Source organism: Gastrolobium bilobum, unplaced genomic scaffold, assembly GCF_033153095.1.
Source record: "Gastrolobium bilobum isolate Gb01-03AN ecotype WA unplaced genomic scaffold, APGP_CSIRO_Gbil_v1 utg1559, whole genome shotgun sequence".
Lineage (NCBI taxonomy): Eukaryota > Viridiplantae > Streptophyta > Magnoliopsida > Fabales > Fabaceae > Gastrolobium > Gastrolobium bilobum.
Window position 1 is genome coordinate 322,227 of NW_026898385.1, and position 20,449 is coordinate 342,675.

Below are 20,449 nucleotides of genomic sequence, written 5' to 3' on the forward strand. Positions count from 1 at the left end.
GCTATGCCAATGCGGGTTTTTATCTGGATATACTTATTGAGGCATTGAAAAAGTAAGAAATTGATCTATTAATATTTTAATCTTTGAGAAGATAGAATCTCATGTAGACGGTAAACCTCAACAATAAGATAGGGGAAGTTAAATGGAAAATGGTAAAAGCAATTTTATTAAATTTGAACTGGTAATCAATTCAATCGAGATATCAAATCAGTATGTTATTAGTTGAATTGTATCAAATAAATATATATAAATTTATATTTGAAAAAAATTATATTTATAATCGATTTTCATTTATAACATTACAACTATAATTTAACCGTTGATTTTCGCTAATAAATGATTAATATTTATTGTGAATTAATTAATGAGTTTGATTTACGAAAATAATAATCATTGATTAACGAAAATCAACGGTTAAGATATGGTTGTAAGAAGTTATAAATATAACCTTCATCTTTATATTTTATATTCAAAATTCCTTCGTAATAACTTTTATGTTGTCTAGTAAAATTCATAATTATATTTATCCAAAATTATGTCTAGCAACAAATGTAAGGATTGATGTGCATAACAAGGCCTTGAATGTGTATATTTTGTGCTTGCGTTTCTGCTTTGTGTATGCAGAAAATTAAGGATTGATCTCATGAGGACTAAAGTTGAACCACTTTGAAATAGGCATGGTGTGAGATCACATTGCATGTAATTTTCATGTCACTCATCCATACTTGATCTATGTCATTGAATATATTAGTGTAATGACCATGGAAGGTTTAGTTACGCTTGACAGTGACAAAAGCCGCATGATCTCATATTAATATAGAAGATGGACCAGATTGTATATAAGGAGAAATCTAAGGATAAATAGCATACAGTTGCGCACTACGGATATATGATATAATTATCTAAGGTCAATGTGTAGCCCAAGTGGGATATTGTTATGAAATTATATTTCCTAATGTGTTTGTGGGCTACATATTGTAATATCTATTGGGTAAATTAATGTGAATAAAGTGCCCAAATAGATTTCTTAGTAAGTGTAGGACAAATGGATTGATACCAGTGTTGGACCAACTAAGTATAATGGGAGCTTACTCGCCCAACAGTAAAGAAAACACTATAAAGGGTTATGGTTCCCAATATTTCAAATAATAACAACCCAACTTTTTTTTCCCATCAAGAGAAAGACAACACACTAAGGAGGTGTTTGGTTCAAGCTTTTTAAATATTTCCCCATGCATTTGACTTTGCCAAAGTATGTAGTCTATGTTTGGTAGAAAGATTTGAAACATTTCTCCATCTTTGCTATTTGCATAGCCTTTTATAATTGCTTGTTAAAATTGAAGCCAAGTCACTATTGAGAAAGACAATTTAGAGGTAGTATTTTGTATTTAGCTAGGTAAATATTTCAACACATGTTCAAACTTTACACAAATATCCAATTGGCACTGTTACTTTAACGTAATTTACATTCAATTTTTTTTAAAAAGGGGTATTTTAGTAATTGTAACTCATTTTTCCATCAATATTTTAACTCAAACCAAACATAGACTTTATAATATTTACCACATTTTCCCAGTAAAATTTCTTCCAACCAAACAACTTTTTTTACATTTTCCTACCAAACTCATTTTCCAACCATTTTCCTAGTAATTACATTTTCCTAGTATTCAAAAAATTTCTCCTCAACCAAACGCCCCCTAAAGAATAAGGATTAGGGTTATTTGACTGAGGAAGATCGCATACCCCATAAAGAGAAGATCATACTAAATAATAAGGATTAAAGCTATTCGACAAAAGAAGATCGCATACCCAAAAGGAGAAGATCGAAGTTATTACGCTTCTATAGAGACAGGTATGCCTCCACCTTTATGTTAATATTCATTTATGATTTGGTATGATGGATCTTGATTTGATGGTGATGGTTATCTCCATAAGGTTAAGAGGAATTATTATTCCAACAATTGGTATCAGAGCCATAATCATATTGAATCACGAGGGAATTAAGTTTTGTGATTTTTATATATAATGAATCGTGTAAAGTTTTGCTTTATTGTCTTTTGGCATGAAGTTTACTGTTTTTTGAATGTGGGTTCCATTTCATGTATTTTGTGCTAGCTATATAGTGTTATTTTTGTTCCGTGACGGTAGTTTTGGTTTTGGAACAAAAGTTGCAATCTTTTGAAAATCTAGGATTCACAATTTAATAAGGGTTTATTATTTAAACTTTTGAATTTGCTTAAAGATGGAGTGTTTGGAAGAATTTTGGCTTTATAATTGATTAGGGTTTGTTGTTTGAATTGGGAATTTGAATGAACAATTAATTCTCTTAGAATGTTTTGGGCTTATAGTTTGAAAGAAATCAAAAGTTTAAGGTCTTTGTTTTTGGGATTTTTTCTTAGATTTTTTTTTTATAAACTGGGATTTTTTCTTAGATTTGATATTCTTTTTCAAAAACCAAATTTAATTTTTTTTTTTTGGGTTTTGTTCATCATTTTCAAGCTCTCATCTGAAAAGACCTACATGTGCGTCGATAGTGCATTAATTTTTAAGCCTTATAATGAAAAAGAATTTATTTTTATTGATATAATGATACAGTATGTATGTATACACATTGAGAATTGATAAAGAATAATTTTCTTTATTGTTGTTATTTTATTTTTAAATGGGATTATTATCCCTAAAGGTTTATATTTGAAATTAAATATGATAGATTTGTTAGCCGCCAAACTGGCCAAAATTATAAAGGTTAATTTAATTTCAAATAGGTTGATCAAATAAATATATATTATTTATGCGAATAATTATCGGCCCAAAGGAAGTTAGTTGTTCGGCCAAATAATATATGTTGTATGATCATATGTGTGTTTGTTGCTTATGAGGATAATAATCGGCCCAAAGGAAGGTTATTATTTGGCCAAGTAATAGACATACCTGTGGTAATAAATATGTGATAATTATTAAGGCTTCACATGTGAGTCATCGTCGGCCCAAAGGAAGGCTATGGTTTGACAGGACTTATTGTCAATGTTTGATTACTGCATTGAGAGTACCATTTACAAGTTGATATTTTTGTCCAAAGATTGAATGTCAATGTTGTGCTAGATATCTTGTAAATAAATTCATTTGACTTCAGATTATTTGTCAATATCATGTATGTGATGGTGTTTAAATATATACATGATATGACTGTTATGAGTATGTTATCTTATTTAGATCTCTATACAATTTCTGCTACTTCTGTTAACTTTATTGCTCAAGTGAATATGATTCCCATGCTTAATGCAGATAATTTCAAGCCATGAAAAGAGAATGTGAAAATATTCTCGGCTGCATGAATTTGGACAATGCACTAGGGTTGACAAAACGAGCCAACCCGGCTCGGCCCGGCCCAACCCGCATGCAACCCGAAAAAAATGAGTCGGGTTAGGGTTGGCTAAAAAAATACGAGTCAGAAAATCCAACCCGACCAGAGTCGGGTTAGGGTTGACTCAAAGATATGGCTCGTGGGTTGGCTTGAAAAAATAGCTCGCGAGTTGGCTCAAAAATTGGCTCGCAGGTTGGCTCGAAAATTGCTCGCTAATTGGTTCATTTTCAGCCTATTTAAATGACCTTGTTGTATTAATGCACCAGTTATGTGGCTTCCATCAGCTTAAACAAAAGGTTACAAAATGAGAAATAAAAGCAAAATATTCTAGTTTCAATTTTTTTTCACAATAAATTTGCATCAACATCAAGAAACAATCAGAACCACTTGCCACCAAGTGGGTAAGATATTTGAACCAAACAGTGTCAGCACAGCCTAACAATATAGAACTGGCAGAGATGAAAGAAGATTAAGGACTTAGGTTAAGAGAAAAAAGAAAAATGATGACAACATGTGTGGGTTTTGTCTAATTTTGTACATTATATTTTGAATTTTTTTATAATTAAAAAAAAAACTCAACCCGCGAGCTAGCCTTTTCGACCCGCGGGTTGTCTTTTTTTCACGAGCTAGGTCGGGTCGGGTTGGCAGCTCATTTTGGCGGGTTACGAGCCAACCCGACGAGTTGACTCGTTTTTTCCAACCCTACAATGCGCTAAGGACTGAGAAACTCACTTCCACTCCAGAAAATCTAAATACGGATAAGATTGAGAAGTAAGAATGCTCGAATTAGGGGGTGAAAGTGGGCTGGGCTGGGCCGAGCTTTGTCCCGAAAAGCCCAAGCTTACGTCAAAAAATTTCAATTTGGCACGGCCCAAGCCTAGTATGAGTCTAACTGTTAGCCTGGTTTGACCCGTTTATGAAAAAAAACAAATGGCCTGGCTTGGCCCGTTAGCCTGTTAATTTTTAACTTCCAAGCAGAACCATGAATCAACTTTACAAAGTACTCAAATTCTGTTGCTACACCAAAAATCATAATTTCAACGTCCAAACAGAATCATGAATCATAACAAAACTAATACAATATGCATTTAAGTCATTTTCAAAAGCAAAATGCTCAAATTAAATAACATATTTCATCATATCCAACAAACAAATCCATACTATGCAAATTAAAATAATCACATGAATCCAACAAACACATCATGATGCTTGTAGTAAGTATAACCTCTGCCAAAAATCTTTTAATATATTCATATACACAATCTAACATGTTGAGATATTGGTTCATCCTATATAAGAAATAAAGTAAGATTTCTATTAAAATATAATCGAATATGATTAAGTTATAATTAATTGCAATTGATTAAATTTATATCTTTTTTTTCTTCAAGGCATACTTACTCTATTTTATTTTATTTTATTTAAAATAAATAGTACAATATAGGCCGGCCTGGAGGCTTATAGGCCCGGCCTCTTGAAAGTGGGCCTACGTCCTTTTTATTAAACAGACTTTTTTAAGGCCTGAGCCCGGCCTATTATACGAAATATACTAGGTCAGGTCTAGCCTGATGTAAGCCGAGCCGTAGGCCCCTGTAGGCCAGCCCGGCCCAGTTTCACCCCTAGCTCGAATCGAATGTGTCTGATGATCATGAAATGCTCCGTTTTGGAGGCATTTAGGGGCTCGATTGTTGAGACTACTAGTGCCAAGAAGTTTCTAAAGCAACTCGAGCAATACATTGCTCGAAATGAAAAGGCCAAAATTGGTCAAACCTTGTCCAAACTCATTAATATGATATATAAAGCAAAGGGAAACATAAGGCATATATTATAAAGATGTCTAATCTTGCAGGAAAAACTCAAGGCACTAAAGTTAGAGTTATCTAATGATTTGCTCATGAACTTGATTCTCATTTCTCTTCTTGCACAATACGGTCAATTTGTAGTGAATTACAATAACCAAAAGGACAAATGGACTCTTAATGAGCTCATTACTCACTGTGTGCAAGAGAAAGAAAGGCTTCAGCGAGAAAAGACTATTAGTGCTCACTTGGCATCAACTTATCAGAATAAGACAAACAAGAGAGCTAAGGACACTGCAGATAAATCACTCATGCTAAAGAAGCAAAAGAAATAGGATAAGGTATTTACCTATTATTTTTGTGCAGAGAATAAATAGGACTCTCAAAGAACTGGTGAGAAGTATGACTAGTCATTCTTCTTTACCTAAGTCGCTTTGGGAAGAAGCACTAAAGACTACAACTTATGTCTTTAATAGGGTTCCAACTAAAGTAGTGACAAAAATCCCTTATGAACTATGGATTGGAAAGAAACCTAGCATAAAACATTTACACATTTGGGGTTGTCCAACTGAAGCAAGGCCTTATAGGCCAAATGAAAGAAATTTAGACTCAAGAACAATCAGCTGCTATTTTGTTGGATATGTTGAACGCTCTCGAAGCTTTAAGTTTAATAATCCCACTACAAGATCTTTCTTTTTTTAGACGGGAAAAGCTAGATTCCTTGAGGATGTTGAGTTTTTTTTTGGGGGGGGGGGGGTGGGGTGGGAGAGATAAATTAAGGAATGTTGTCTTTGTTGACGAAGAAAATTATATTTCCCTTCCTAAATTGTCATCATTCAAGATGCAATCTCTGTACAAATAATTAATGATCGGGTACTTGTTCATGACATTGTTATGGAACAGGCTTTGGTCTCGGACATTACTTTGGCTCAAGACAACAATGAACCACCTCATTTGTCACATGAAGAACAAACTCAACAAACTCAAGAAGTTCCATTAAGAAGATCCATTAGAGAAAGCAGAAACGCAATTCGAGATGATTATATTGTGTTTTTTCAAGAGCATGAAAATATTTTAGGCTTGAAGGAAGATGATCCAATCAACTTCCCACAAGTCTTAGAAAGCTCTGATGCTCATAAATGGATTGATGTCATGAAAGATGAGATGAAGTCTATGAAAGATAATAACATTTGGGATCTTGTCGAGTTACCTAAAGGTGCAAAATCCATTAGTTGTAAATGGATATTTAAAACCAAAAGGGATTCCAAGGGCAACATCAAAAGATATAAGGCACGTCTAGTTACTAGAGGTTTCACTCAGAAGAAAAGCATAGACTATAAAGAGACCTTCTCTCCATTTTCTACGAATGACTCTTTTAGGACCATAATGACACTTGTGGCTCATTTGGATTTGGAGCTACATCAGATGGATGTAAAAATAACTTTTTCTTAATAGTAACATTGATGAGACCATCTATTTGATGCAACTAGAAAAATTTATATTTGGAGATTCAAAGTCTATGGTTTGCAAATTAAAGAAGTCCATCTATGGCCTTAAGCAAGCTCCCTGTAAATGGTATCACAAATTTCATCAAGTTATCATCTACTATGGCTTTGAGATGAACTTGGTTGAAGATTATGTGTACCACAAGTTCAATAGGAGTAAATTCATATTCCTGATACTATATGTTGATGATATATTATTTGCCAACAGCAATATAGGCTTATCGCATAAAACCAAGAAGTTTCTCACTAAAATTTTTGAGATGAAGGATCTTGGCGATGCATCTTTTGTCTTAGGAATACAGATATTTAGAGATCATTTTCAAGATATCCTACGGTTATCACAAAAGACCTATATTGAAAAGATTCTGGATAGATTTGGCATAAAGGATTGTACATCAGGAGACACACCCATATCTAAGGGAGACAAGTTTAGTCTCAGTCAATGCCCCAAAAGTAAGCTTGGGATGATGGAAATGACAAAGGTACCTTATGCTTCGGCGATAGGAAGCCTTATGTATGCCCAGGTTTGTACTCTCCCTGATTTAGCATTTATAGTGGGAGTATTAGGTAGATACTTGAGCAATCCAGGAGTGGATCATTGGAAAACAACCAAGAGGGTTATGCGGTATTTAAAGAGAACAAAAGATTACATGCTCACATATCGGAGGTCAGATGAATTAGAGATCATTGTGTATTCTGACTCCGATTTTGCTGGATGCCAAGACAATAAAAGATCCACTTCAAGTTATGTCTACATGTTAGCTGGACGAGCTATTTCTTAGAAGAATGCTAGCAGACACTTGTAGCTTCCTCTACTATGGCCGCTGAATTTGTATCTTGTTTTGAGGAGTCCAACCATAAAGTATGGGTGCAAAATTTTGTCACAGGGCTGCGTATAGTAAATGGTGTTGAAAAGCCAGTAAAGATTTGTTGTGATAATAAGTCAGCAGTGTTGTACTCCAACAATAACAAAAGCTCTTCAAAATCGAAGCACATCGATATAAAGTTTCTGGTTGTTAAAGAAAAAGTTCAGAGTAGTCAGATTTCCATAGAACACATAAAGACGAACTCCATGTTTGCGGATTCGCTTACTAAAGGCTTAGTGCCTAAGGTCTTTCACGAGCATACTGTTCATATGAGTGTTGTTTTGTTTGATGACCCTATGGTTTAATAGGAGTTCTTTATGTTGGTGTTCTATGTAAAACCATTTATATGTTTGTTTTATGCAGAATAAAGATTTTGGCATTATTTTTCCTCTGAATGTGTATATTTTGTGCTTGTGTTTCTGCTTTGTGTATGCAAAAAATTAAGGAGTAATCTCATAAGGATTAAAGTATGATCAGTTAGAAATAGGCATGGTGGAGAACACATTGCATGTAATTTCCATGCCACTCATCTATACTTGATCTATGTCATTGAATATATTGTTACAATGACCATGGAAAGTTTAGTTATGCTTGACAGTGACAAAAGCCACACGTTCTCATATTAATATAGGAGATGGACCAGATTGTATCAAAGGAGGAATCTAAGGATAAATAGCACACAGTTGCGCACTAAGGATATATGATATAATTATCTGAGGTCAATGTGTAGCCCAAGTAGGAGATTTTTAGAAAATTATATTTTCTAACGTGTTTGTGGGCTACATATTGTATAAATAATTATATTATACTATTTAATATATATTGAATAAATTAAAGTGATCAAATAAAGATGCCCAAATAGATTCCTAAGTAAGTGTGGGACAAATGGGTGAATACCAATGTTGGACCAACTAGGTATAATAGCAGCTTACTGGCCCAATAATAAAGAAAAACACTATAAAGGGTTATGGTCCCCAATATGTCAAATAATAACAACCCTAGTTTCTCTACCCATCAAGAGAGAGACAACACATTAAATAATAAGGATTGGAGCTATTTAACTGAGGAAGATCGCATACCCCATAAAGAGAAGATCATACTAAAGAATAAGGATTAAGGTTATTCGACAAATGAGGATCGCATACCCCAAAGGAGAAGATCGAAGTTATTCTGCTGCCTTGGAGACAAGTATGCCTCCACCTTTATGTTAATATTCCTTCATGATTTGGTACAATGGATCTTGGTTTGTTGGTGATGGTTATCACCATAAGGTTAAGAGGAATTATTATTCCAACATATAGAGACAATCATAGATATGTATGACAATGCTATTATATTTTTGAAGACTTGTAACGGAACATCAAGTTATTTTTCGGGCACATTTTGTGTAATCAAGGCTTTACTTTGAGTCCTTATCTTTTTGCTCTAGTTATGGATGAACTAACAAAAGATACCCAAGATGAAGTGTCATTGTGTATGTTATTTGCCGATGATATTGTGCTTATTAATGAGACTAAGGTTGTTGTTCATAAAACAATAGAATTATGGAGAAACACATTGAAGTCTAAGGGATTAATGCTAAGTCAAAGTATCTCTAAGTATATGGAGTGAGAGTTTGCTCTAGCAAGAGATGGAGTCAAGATTATATGCATTTGCTATGATAAAAAGTACTCAAGAAATGTGCTTTCAGATATGTAGGATAAATTTTGCAAAATGGTTGATAGATTGATGAGGAAGTAAACAATAAGATCAAAGCAAGTTGGATGAAATGAAATAGTACATCATGGTTTTGTGTGATCACATTATTCCTTTTAGGCGAAAAGAAAAAAATCTATAAAATAGCAATAAAGTCTGCACTGTTATATGGAACTCAATGTTGTCCAACACAAAGACAACATGAGCATAAAATGAGTGTAACAGAAATAAGAATATTAAGGTAGATGTGTGGTCATATAAGGGTGAATAAGATAATAAATGGATATATTCGATGAAATGCAGGAATAGTGTTGGTCGTTAAAAAGATGTAAAAACAAAGACTGAGATAGTTTGAGCACATAATACGAAGACCACTAGATGCTCCTATAAGAACAAATGTTTGTTACCAAGAGCTTAACGAAAAGAAAGGAAAAAGTCAGCCGAAACTTACCTAAGAGAAAATAGTAAAACAAGACTTATTGGAGTGGGATATAGATTAATTGATTGTGTGTACTAGGACGTACTAAAGGAAAACTTGTAACTGAAGTACGAAGTTTCGACATATTTTCACTTCATGATATTTTTTTTTTTGTATAACCATGATATTTTATATAATAAGATAAAGTGAAATTTTGTTATTTATATTTATTTTGTAATATTAAATAAATAGAATTTTATCAAAATTTATGAATGTTTGTAAAAAGAGTATACATATAAAAAATTTACTCTGTAATAAAACAATTCAACATTAGAGGGTTTATTTATAAAAAAATTTTTGGTGAACTGGGGATGAAAACCCTTGAATATGTGTAAATTCAACTACATAATTATGAATTAGTATGTTGAAAATTAAAGTGAATTAAGACTTGAAATAAATATAAAAAAAATAATTATGTAGTTGATCAAATATTTAATAATCGTATTAAAGCGCGTTTCTTACATGGGTGTAAGTTATCATATCTCTCTCTATATATAAACAACATGATTTTTTATTTTATTATTATTTTTGGCTGTGGTTTCAACTTGAATAAAGTTTATGTTTTATAATATATTTTATAGGAATCTGATGTCATAAATACAATAAGTATAGGATCCACCTATTTAAAAAAAAATTGGCACATCTTTTTAGGATATATGTAGGAAGAATTTTTTTTCTTTTTTCTTTTTGGTGAGATTTTTTTTTCTTCTATTACATGAGAAAAACAAATCTCATATTTTATATATGTATGTTGTAGAAAATCAAATATTATTATCAAAGCATATTTATATTTAGTATAGTAAGTTAATAAATATATATACCACTTAACAATCTCATCCATCGCGAGTAGGGGCAGACCGAAGGGGTGCTAGGGTGGGCGGCCGCCCCCCTCAAAATTTGAAGAAGTTTTTTAACATAAGTATAATGCAAGAAACCTTCACTACAAGAAAAAAATTTATTAGTGACAAAATTTTATGAAATTTTGTCACAAATTCTTACGTCGCAAGTAAATTTCGTCACAAATTTTTATGTCACAATTTTATTTGTGACGAAATTTAATTATTTGTGTCAAAAATTATCATTTGTGACAAAATTTATAACAAAATTTTCTCGTCACAAATAAACTTTTTTTTTTGTAGTGCTTCATTTTTTCTCTCAATTAATGTGAAGTAGTTTTCTCTCTCCAAGAGAGTCTATAGAGCTTCTTTATATTCTCAGTTCCTATATTATTGAAATCTCTCTAACTCTGATTGTATTTCTTATTTATATTATAGTAATTAGTACATATTTTTTGTGAAATCTAAATTTTTGCTCTCTTATCTTTTTCTTTGCATAAAAAATGTTTATTTTAGAGGTTGAAAAAGTGTAATTTTTTTCAAATTGATAGTAGATTTTGATGTGACATCTTCCATCACTCTCTCTGTCTCCCTCTTTCTCTCTCTAACAAGTTAAAAAAGGTATTTATGAGTTATGTTCTCTGAATTGGTGTTTCGGCCTCCCACATATTGTGGTTGGATAGAGGAACCAATATTTAATTTTTTGTATTTTGGCCTCTCATATATTATGTTTGAAGAGAGAAACAAATGTTTAATTTTTTTGCCCCCACAAGAAAAATTCCTGGGTCCGCCACTGATCTCGAAGTTAATCAACTTAATTGAACGACGAAGAATATTAGTCATTAACAACTGTCAAAAAGGGCTCAAGCCCTAGGGCCAGCCCATTTAGCTCAATGTTAAACCCTATAAAATTTTAACTCTCAAAGTAATAGGGCCATTTTAACCCCATCCTCTTAAAACCCTCTCATTATAGGGTTAGGCTGGGGTTAGCCCGCGGGCTACAATATTCAACCCAATTTACATAAATATGAATCATTTTTAAATGTGTCATATCTATCCTTAGCATTAAAATATGAAAATTACATAAATATGAATCATTTTTAAATGTGACATTATTACAAAAGTGTCAAATACTGACAGAATTTATCGATGAAAAATATTTCGTCGAAAATAGTGACGAAATTATTAACAAAAATCACATTACGTCAAGAATAGAGACGAAACAAGTGACATAAATTTTTTCAGAAAAAAATTCAGTCAAAATTCTTGATAGAATCTAAATTCCGTTGAAACTTTCAAAAGAAATATTTTCGTCAAATTTTTCAAGGAAAAATAATTCTGTCGAAAATTTTCAATAGAAAACAATTCTGTAAAAATATTGTCGAAAAACATTTTCGCCAATTTTTTTTATGGAAAATATTTCTATCAAAATTTTAAACGAAACACATTTCAAATAAAAATTTTCGACGAAAAATATTTCCGTAAAAACTTGTGACGAAAAATATTTTTGTAAAAATTGTTGACATAAATTTTTTTCGTCAAAATTCTTTGTAAAATCTAAATTTCGTCAAAATATTTGACAAAAAAACATATTTTTCAAAAAGTTTGACGAAAAAGTTTTTTCTTTAAATTTTTAACGAAACATATTTCCATTGAAATTTTTTTGTACAAAGTTTTGACGAAAAAAAATTTTGAACAAATTTTGACGAAAAAAAAATTCGTCAAAATTCTTTATGAATCTAAATTTCGTTAAAAGTTTTCGATGAAAATATCTTCGTCATATTTTTTGACGAAAAAAAATTTCGTCAAAATTTTCTACGAAACACATTTGCATCGAAAATTTTTGACCAAAAATATTTTCTACAAATTTTTTGATAAAAAATATTTCTATCAAAATTTTCAACAAAACACATTTCCGTCAAAATTGACGGAAATTATTTCTGTAAAAAAATTCGACGAAAAAAATATTTCATCAAAATTCTTTACGGAATCTAAATTTCGTCGAAAGTTTCATAAAAACATTTCCGTCAAAATTTTTGAAAAAAATATTTCTCTCGAAATTTGCATCGGGACACATTTTCATCGGAAATTTTGGACGGAAAATATTTCGTCAATATTTTTGACGGAATTCTTTTTTACGTCAAAACTTTTGGTGGAATTTTTTTTTCTAAAATATTTAAAATTGTGTTCGTCAAAACTTTTGACGGAAACTAAATTCGGTGAAAAATTTTGACAAAAATTTATTTTTGTAAAAAATTTCATCGGATAAAAATTGCGTCACCTTTCAATGAAAGGTATTCAAACGAAAAAAAAAAATTGACGAAATTTTTTGTTGTTTGCAACGTAGATTTTTTGTAAAAAATATGATATTTTTTAGTAGTGTAAAAAATACATAAAAAATTTAGAAGGCCCGCGAGCTGGCCCTAACCCATAGGACTTTGGCTCGTTTGAATCTGTATCATTGTGGGCTTTTTGGCCCTAATCCACTTGGACTAGGGCTAAATGGGTTGGGGTGGCCCATTTTGACAGCTTTAAGTTAAACTAAGAGCCGCTTTACAAGAATTTTATACTTATATTTCCGTGTAAAGATTTTTTATTATTTTTTGTAATTTTCGTGTAAAGATTTTTGGTGTATTGAGGAAAATAACAGACCAAGCCCTCGAAAAATAGGAAAGAAAAACAATCTAGAAGTCCTTATCGTCGTCTCATTCTTTATCTTTATTATAGAGCATGAAATCTGATGAGTATTACGGCGAATCATTAATTATTGCAGTAACATTCAACCTTGTATTCGTTTTATATTGTGTATTAATTGCCGAGTGATTCTTAATGCATTAGAACCAATAATTTATATTATTTGTTAAGAGTTCAATAATTAACCAGTGGTTCAGTGCAATATCAGGTAGGAGACGCTCTTAACCTCCGTAAATCATACAATAACTAAATTTCTTCTGTACAAATGTATTTAACTGGGTATATTTTTTTTTTCAAAAAAAAAAATTACGATTTAATTCTATATTTTTTCAAATATTTTTCATCAAATCTCAAATTTTAACCTTTTTTGCACAAATGTACGTTACATCTGATGCACAGAAAAAGTAAAGAACTTTCACAATACGAGCTATTCCCACGGGTACTAAGAGCAATATTTTCAGGACACTTTTGATAAAGTTCTTTATGTATAACCCTTTTGTTAAAGTTCTTGTTAGTAGTACTTTTAACCGAGCTAATAAAAATACATGGGCAACTAAGTATGAAATCAATTCACCGTAACAAAAAGTATAAAATCAAATTTTGCTTTCTGTAAAGTTGCTACACACTACACTCAAAGTTCCTAAATATTTAAAACTAAGTTATTAGCACATTTTTCAATGTACTTTTAGATGCTAACACACGATACGAATACAAATGAATTGAGATAAAAGATTGGAATAAAAAATAAAAAAGTTATTTAAATATGACATTTGTCAAAAAAAAAAAAAAAAAAAAGACGAGTACACAGGTTGTGAGACAGGATGTCTCTCCAATCAAACGGTCAAGCCCTTCCAAGTAAGGTAACAAAACAAAAAGGATTACAATTTCAAAAAGAAAACCGGTAAATATCTCCTCTTCGCGTTTAAAATTTTGCCATATCAAGGTAAAAAATAATAAACTATCCCCAAAAATAAATTTCTTGGATTAATCAAAAGCACAGCAATAGGGTTGAAGCAAACACGTGACACGCACAGTACAGCACTCAATTAATAAAAAGAAACGAATATTCGAAATACGAGCCAACGAGGTGATCTAGTCCCTTTCATAGTCAGATATAGTCCTACACTCTCAGGCTAGCAACAGGCAAAGTTATAATGACAGAGAATTTTGAAAATGCAGATAATTGAGCTGAAATCTTAAGCATATGCAGGTTACAATAATATGTCATTTTACTCTAATAAATCCCACAACACAACCATCGCTACAAAGACAAAATTTAAAGCACGTTTTTTTGTTTTAAACCAAATTTTTTTCACCCATTCTTATTTGAACAAGCAGAACTAGGTCACTAAACAGTGACCCAAATCCTGACATACACGCGCGCGCACACTCTTTTCATTTAACAGCCTTGCACGTTTCAATGGCAAAAGATAACTTTGAGCTCACGCGGAGAGGAACACTGATGCATGAGCGAAGGGGTGTCGTGTGCGAAGGTGAACGTTGCAGGACACGCGTGCTTGAAGAACGTGGAGTACACGGAGCCCTTACACGTTTGAGGGTTATTGTATTGGTTCCTACAGCAAAGCTCATCCGTGTGAAAAGCCTCGCACCCACTCTTACACGCCACCACAGGGCCGTGACCCATGGGTACACGGTGCTGCAACGGAGGTGGACACGTGGCGACAAGATCAGTGCGACAACCCACCACAGGGCACACACCTTTTCCCTCGTGTGGCGTAACCGTCATGGGAACGTTGAAACCGTCCACGAGGCTTACACCGTACGAGGAGAAGTCGTTGTTACCGTGGTGCACCTCGAACTGTGCCAGCGTGGCAGGGGCTAGACCGCCGGCGCCGTTGCACTGCAAGCGACCGCCGCAGTCGCCGGTGACGCAGGAGAACTGGTTTCCGGCGGTGTAGGCGCAGCCGGTTCGGGCCCAGACCCGGCCCGACCAATGGGTGTCTGGGAAGGGGATGGAGAAATGGGTTAGGGTGTGGAGGACGAAGCCGCCGCCGGCAAGGACTGGCAGGCCGGCGTTGGCTTGAATAGCGGGCCAGACGGTGTAGTTGCAGTTGTTTACAACGGTTAGTATGAGAGCCTGTGTGGGTGTGGAGAAGGTGAGAACAAGGAATGAGAATAAAGAGAGTGAAAGAGAGAGAACCATATTCATTATTAATATTGAGTATGCTCTTTGGTTGAGACTTTGATGAGTTGTTGAAGACTGTGTGTGTTTAATTTATAGACAGTGACTGAGAACTGTGAACTCTGTGTGGTAAGAATTATTTTATTTTATTTTTGTGTGTACCTTTTTGAGTGACTGGATTGCCCTTTCTCTGTGCGTTTAAAGGTACCGTTTTTGTACTACTGTCTTCGCTGTTTGTAAAGGGCAATATTGACATAACAGCTAAGAAGAGAAGGATTACTTTTTTCTGTGTAATTTTTGTCCTTTTAATAAATTTTGAAAAGATGGTCTGAAACCACAGACAGGATTCGCTAGTGGTGATTCTGGTGAACTAAACAGAGGGACTTGATCAGAGAACTAGTTATGTATTTTATTTTTTTTAGTACATATAACTAGTTATATTTAACTCTTATCATTGTTAAAACTGAGGTTAGAGATTTATACAAATCAATATAATAAGAGTTTGGTTATCGAGTGAATTTAAATATTTTTGAGCGATTAAATTAAAAGAAATATTATTTAATTAAATTTAAAATATTTGATATATTTGAAATTTAAAAATAAGTTGTATTTGATTTTTTAAAAATAAATTTCTACCAAAACCTATATAATGATAAACATTTGCTTGAGTTAAGTGGTACATGAAATGTTTACCAAAAAAAAATGGTAAATGAAATAAAACTAATTATACCTAAAATTACATAAATATAAAATAATGTATGTGTAATTGTATATTAATATTATCTTTTGTTTACATAAACATAAAAATGAATTATCCATGTTATAAAAGTATGTATATTGTCATTTTTTTAAAATTAATATTTATGTAACTTTTTAAAAATTAATGTTTAATTAAAAAATATAACACTAAACACATAATGACAATAGCCACTGTCCAATACAATCTGTCAGCTTAAGTGTGTACCCTTTTCAACCGAATAATTTGAGACGAGACGAGTTGAAGTTGTTTGTAGTTGTAGTTGGTGTGATGCATGATATTTTTTTAATTTATTTATTATTAAAATAGATAAGTAAACAATTTTATATTAGTTTGGTTTAAAAATTTAAATTTCAATTAATTTAAATTTTTACACTTATAAGTTTATTTTAAAGATAAACTTATTTTGAAATAACTTTTTTCGTAGCTGATAGTCGGTCAAGAAAAAAACGTTGGCGCAAGATTTCAAGAGGATAAGAAGCTCTGTTTACGAGGTCCTTGTCGGCCAATTGTTTATTCTTAAATAAAGATAATAACGATGGCAATTTCTTTCCTCTCCTTTTTCCCCACTGCAAAAGCGAAATTATTTTCGATATATTGGACATTTGAAATGTAATTAACCTAGAATACAGAAGAAAAATATGTGATTTGACGACCATTACGCTGATTATGAACATGCTCATTGGAATTTGAAATTTAGTATCTTTATTGGAAAAATATCTATAATGTAACATCTGTCGCAAATACTAATATACACTTTTTATTTTTAAAAATTACAATATTTTGTTTTAGTGGTACTGGTAGTCATATGTGCATGATATTTTTTTTTTATACATGAAGAAATTCTAAAAATTAAGAAAGAAATTAACCACTAACCCTATGGCAAAAAGTGGTTGAGGAGCCCATAAGCAAATACAAGACAAAATCAGGGACAGATTTGAAAAAAATACATTCTTCATGCATATCCGGGTGATCAAGCAGAATGTTTGTTAACCAATCAACGCAACAAGTAGCTCCCTCAAAATATAAATAAAGTGAACTTGTCAATTGCGATTGATTATTAATCATATCCAAGACACCAATGCGAGCTTTCTCATTATGATTAGTGAGCAACGTGATAACAAAGCTAGAGTCACTTTCAATAACAAACTTTCAGAAACCCTTATTTCAAGCTATGCGAAGTCCTTTTAGAACATCTCACAATTCTGCATACCAAACTAAATAAGCATTCTCTTGTAGGCATACCCGCCTCTCCAGTTGCCATTAGAATCTCGTAAAACTCAACCACTCGCAACAGCTCCCGAATTGCCTCGGGAAGCATCATTTGTATTAAATTTTTGTAAATTCCTTCGGATGAAGTCTCTAGACAATGTTACATTGAATTGGAATAGAAGAGTCTTTTGCAAACGCAGCCCGCACTTGCTGCGCACAATCAAGCACAACCAAGTGTGAGTTGAGTGAAGGAGGAGAAGATTGGCTATTTGCAACTGAATTGCGCCAATGTCATGTCAACCAGTAGCCAACTAGGAACCATACGTGTAACTTTCACCTTATGATTTCAATCCCATTGAAGCCACTCGTGTAACTCCACTCCAAAGAATATCTCCCTGTGTGTTGAAGGCAGAAAAGAGCCACCCATATCTTTTTGATGATAAGCAGTCCCTAATAGCATACATCAAATTTTCTACCTGATCATTGTAGATGGGGCACTGTGAATCCCATGAGACCAATAAGCACTACATGTTTTGGTAGGTAACTTGCTATAGGCTAATTTCCATTGGAGAATTTTCATACGCTAAGGGCCTTTCCAACTCCACAACTTTCTCCAAAACGGGCAAGGCAAGTGAACATCATCAGTCGTGGCCCCTAGAAGAACTCGGTAATTTTTTTTTTTACTTTAACCAGAGCCATATTTTCAAGCCTCCCCAATCTGACGGTCTAACTCTTCCTCCAATACAGGTGGTGGATAACTTGAATCTGCTATAAAATATTTCAGGTAGCCAAGACCGCAATAGTTCAACCTGCCATTCCCCATTAGCGTTCACATAGTCATGTACTGCCTTAAGAACTTCAACTTTTGGGACTGGATTGATCATTCCATCAAGCAGAGGCTGTAAGCCCATCGCCCACCTATCCTTCAAAAAGGATACCGAAGCACCATTGCCTATCTCTCATATTACTTTATTCTCTGTAGACTTCCAAACCTACGAGAAAGCTGACCATAACAAGGAACAACCAGCCCTCACGATGAAAGTAACATCATTAATGCCTCTGCTCATGTATTTCCCCTTCAAAAAATTTACCCGCAATTGCTTAATTGTGGAACCTCCACGCCAACTTTAAGAGGAATGCATCATTCATTAGTTTTAAATGCTTCAAGCCCAACCCACCAAACTCCTTGGGTAAAGTAAAAGTATCTCGTCAAATCGCATAGTGCTGATGTGATGTCACTGTGTCCTCCCAAATAAATCTCAATTGAATCTTTTCAATGTCCTTACATATGGTCGTAGGGAGCTTGTCGTGTTGCATATGAAAATAAGGAATCGAGGATAAAACAAATTGGGAAAGTGTAATTCTATTTGCTTGTGATAACGTCTACTGCTGCAAGCCACCCCTTTTTGATTTAATCTTGTCTAGAATGTGCTTATAGTGTTGTTTAGTTGCACAACCATGAATCATCCAAGCACCCAAGTACCTCCCAACATTGTGCACCCGCTTGAAGCCACATCTCTCAGTAATAACTGTAGCAAGCTGCTCTAACGTGTTTTTTGAGAAGAAAACACTAGTCTTTTAGATACTTAATTTCAAGCATGATGTCTCCTCGAACAGGTTAATGCATTTTAACATTGTATCCATATGGGAAATCGATGCTTCCACAAACAACATGAAGTCGTCAGCAAACATAAGATGTGAGATTCGGGGGCCACCTCTACCTACCTTGATTGGATGCCAAAGATTCTTAGCCTTATGTGACTTAGTTTCTCCATTGCCAACTTAAAAAGATAATGAGACAATAGATCACCTTGTCGAACACCCTTAGACAAATTAAAATATGTCGTTTGACTGACATTCCACAACACATTGATGGAGGAAGAGCTAGCTGCAGCCATAAGAATTTCGTAGACGTGCTCTGGAAGAAGAATTTCCTGAAAAATATTTTTTAAGAAATTCCAGTTAAGATTTCTCCTAATGCACCTAGATTGCCATGAAAATACACTTGCTACGCATCTTGTGCATATTGTGAATTAACACCTACACAATTATGATATTTTCATGAATCTACCTTTTTGGAACAAAACTCGCTTGACAAGGAGATATGAGCCGCTCCATGATGGGTTTGAGCCTATTCAGTAGGAGCTTGCTAAGTAACTTGTATGTAACTGAGCAAAGAGAGATTGGTCAAAATTGACTCATCATAAATGGGTCTACTTGCTTCAGTATTAATACCAATAGAATGGAATTGACATATCATATGAGCTCAGGCTGCTGCCACATCTCCCAAATGCTAGAGCATATACGATCCTTTAACCTGTCCCTATTCCTTTGAAATAAGATGGATGGGTACCCATCCCTCCCTGGTGCCTTATAAGATCTACACGCATAATACTTAATTAAGAAATAATATTGTTAACAATGTTTTTTTTCTTAAAATCTATGGCTTATTTCACTTGATTGCTATTGTGTACGTGGTTTACAAATTATGATTTGATGACAACGAAAAAGTAATTTTTCAATTTTTCACTCAGACCATATTTTGAGATTAAAATTGTGTTTATTATAACTACGGCTTATATTAAATTTTACCAAACATTTTGACTTAAAAACAGAATTTTACTTTCACCATCAGAACTAGGATTTAAACCTAGTTAATGCATAACCAAGTATGCTCTAAAACTAATATAAATATATTTTTATTTCTACATTTTTCCTATAAATTTCAAAATATTTATTCTTTTATTAGTACTTTTTTATTTTAGTTTTTGAATTGAATTTGAATTCATTAACCACTTCAAATGCTTATTTTGTTCTTTAGCGTGAATTTTTGTAATAACTAGCAAGTAAATTACAAATTATTCGAGAAGAATATTCGATTAGGGTTTTGGGAGTCAAACCTGAGGTATAAGCAACTTGGAACGTCAAGATACGGTTCGGGCAGTCAAGCCCGCTTTATCCCACCAATCTGTAAACACATGATCTCCTAAACGCCATCATCTCACTCATGCTCATTACCTGTAAGATTCTAGTTTAGGATTGCTTTCTATCTCCTTAACTGTCCCCAGTGCCCTAAAAAAGACCAGGACAATGCAAGAAT

General features: G+C 33.3%; 1 protein-coding gene across 1 annotated transcript; it reads right to left on the reverse strand.

Moving 5' to 3' along the window:
• Positions 1–14,546: 14,546 nt before the first annotated feature.
• LOC133315602 (osmotin-like protein) lies at positions 14,547–19,247 on the reverse strand. Its single transcript, XM_061517255.1, has 2 exons — positions 19,208–19,247; positions 14,547–15,382 (listed from the first exon to the last, which is right to left on the reverse strand). The coding sequence occupies exons 1-2, from the start codon at positions 19,245–19,247 to the stop codon at positions 14,655–14,657; spliced, it is 768 nt and encodes a 255-aa protein (XP_061373239.1). The 3' UTR covers positions 14,547–14,654.
• Positions 19,248–20,449: the final 1,202 nt, after the last annotated feature.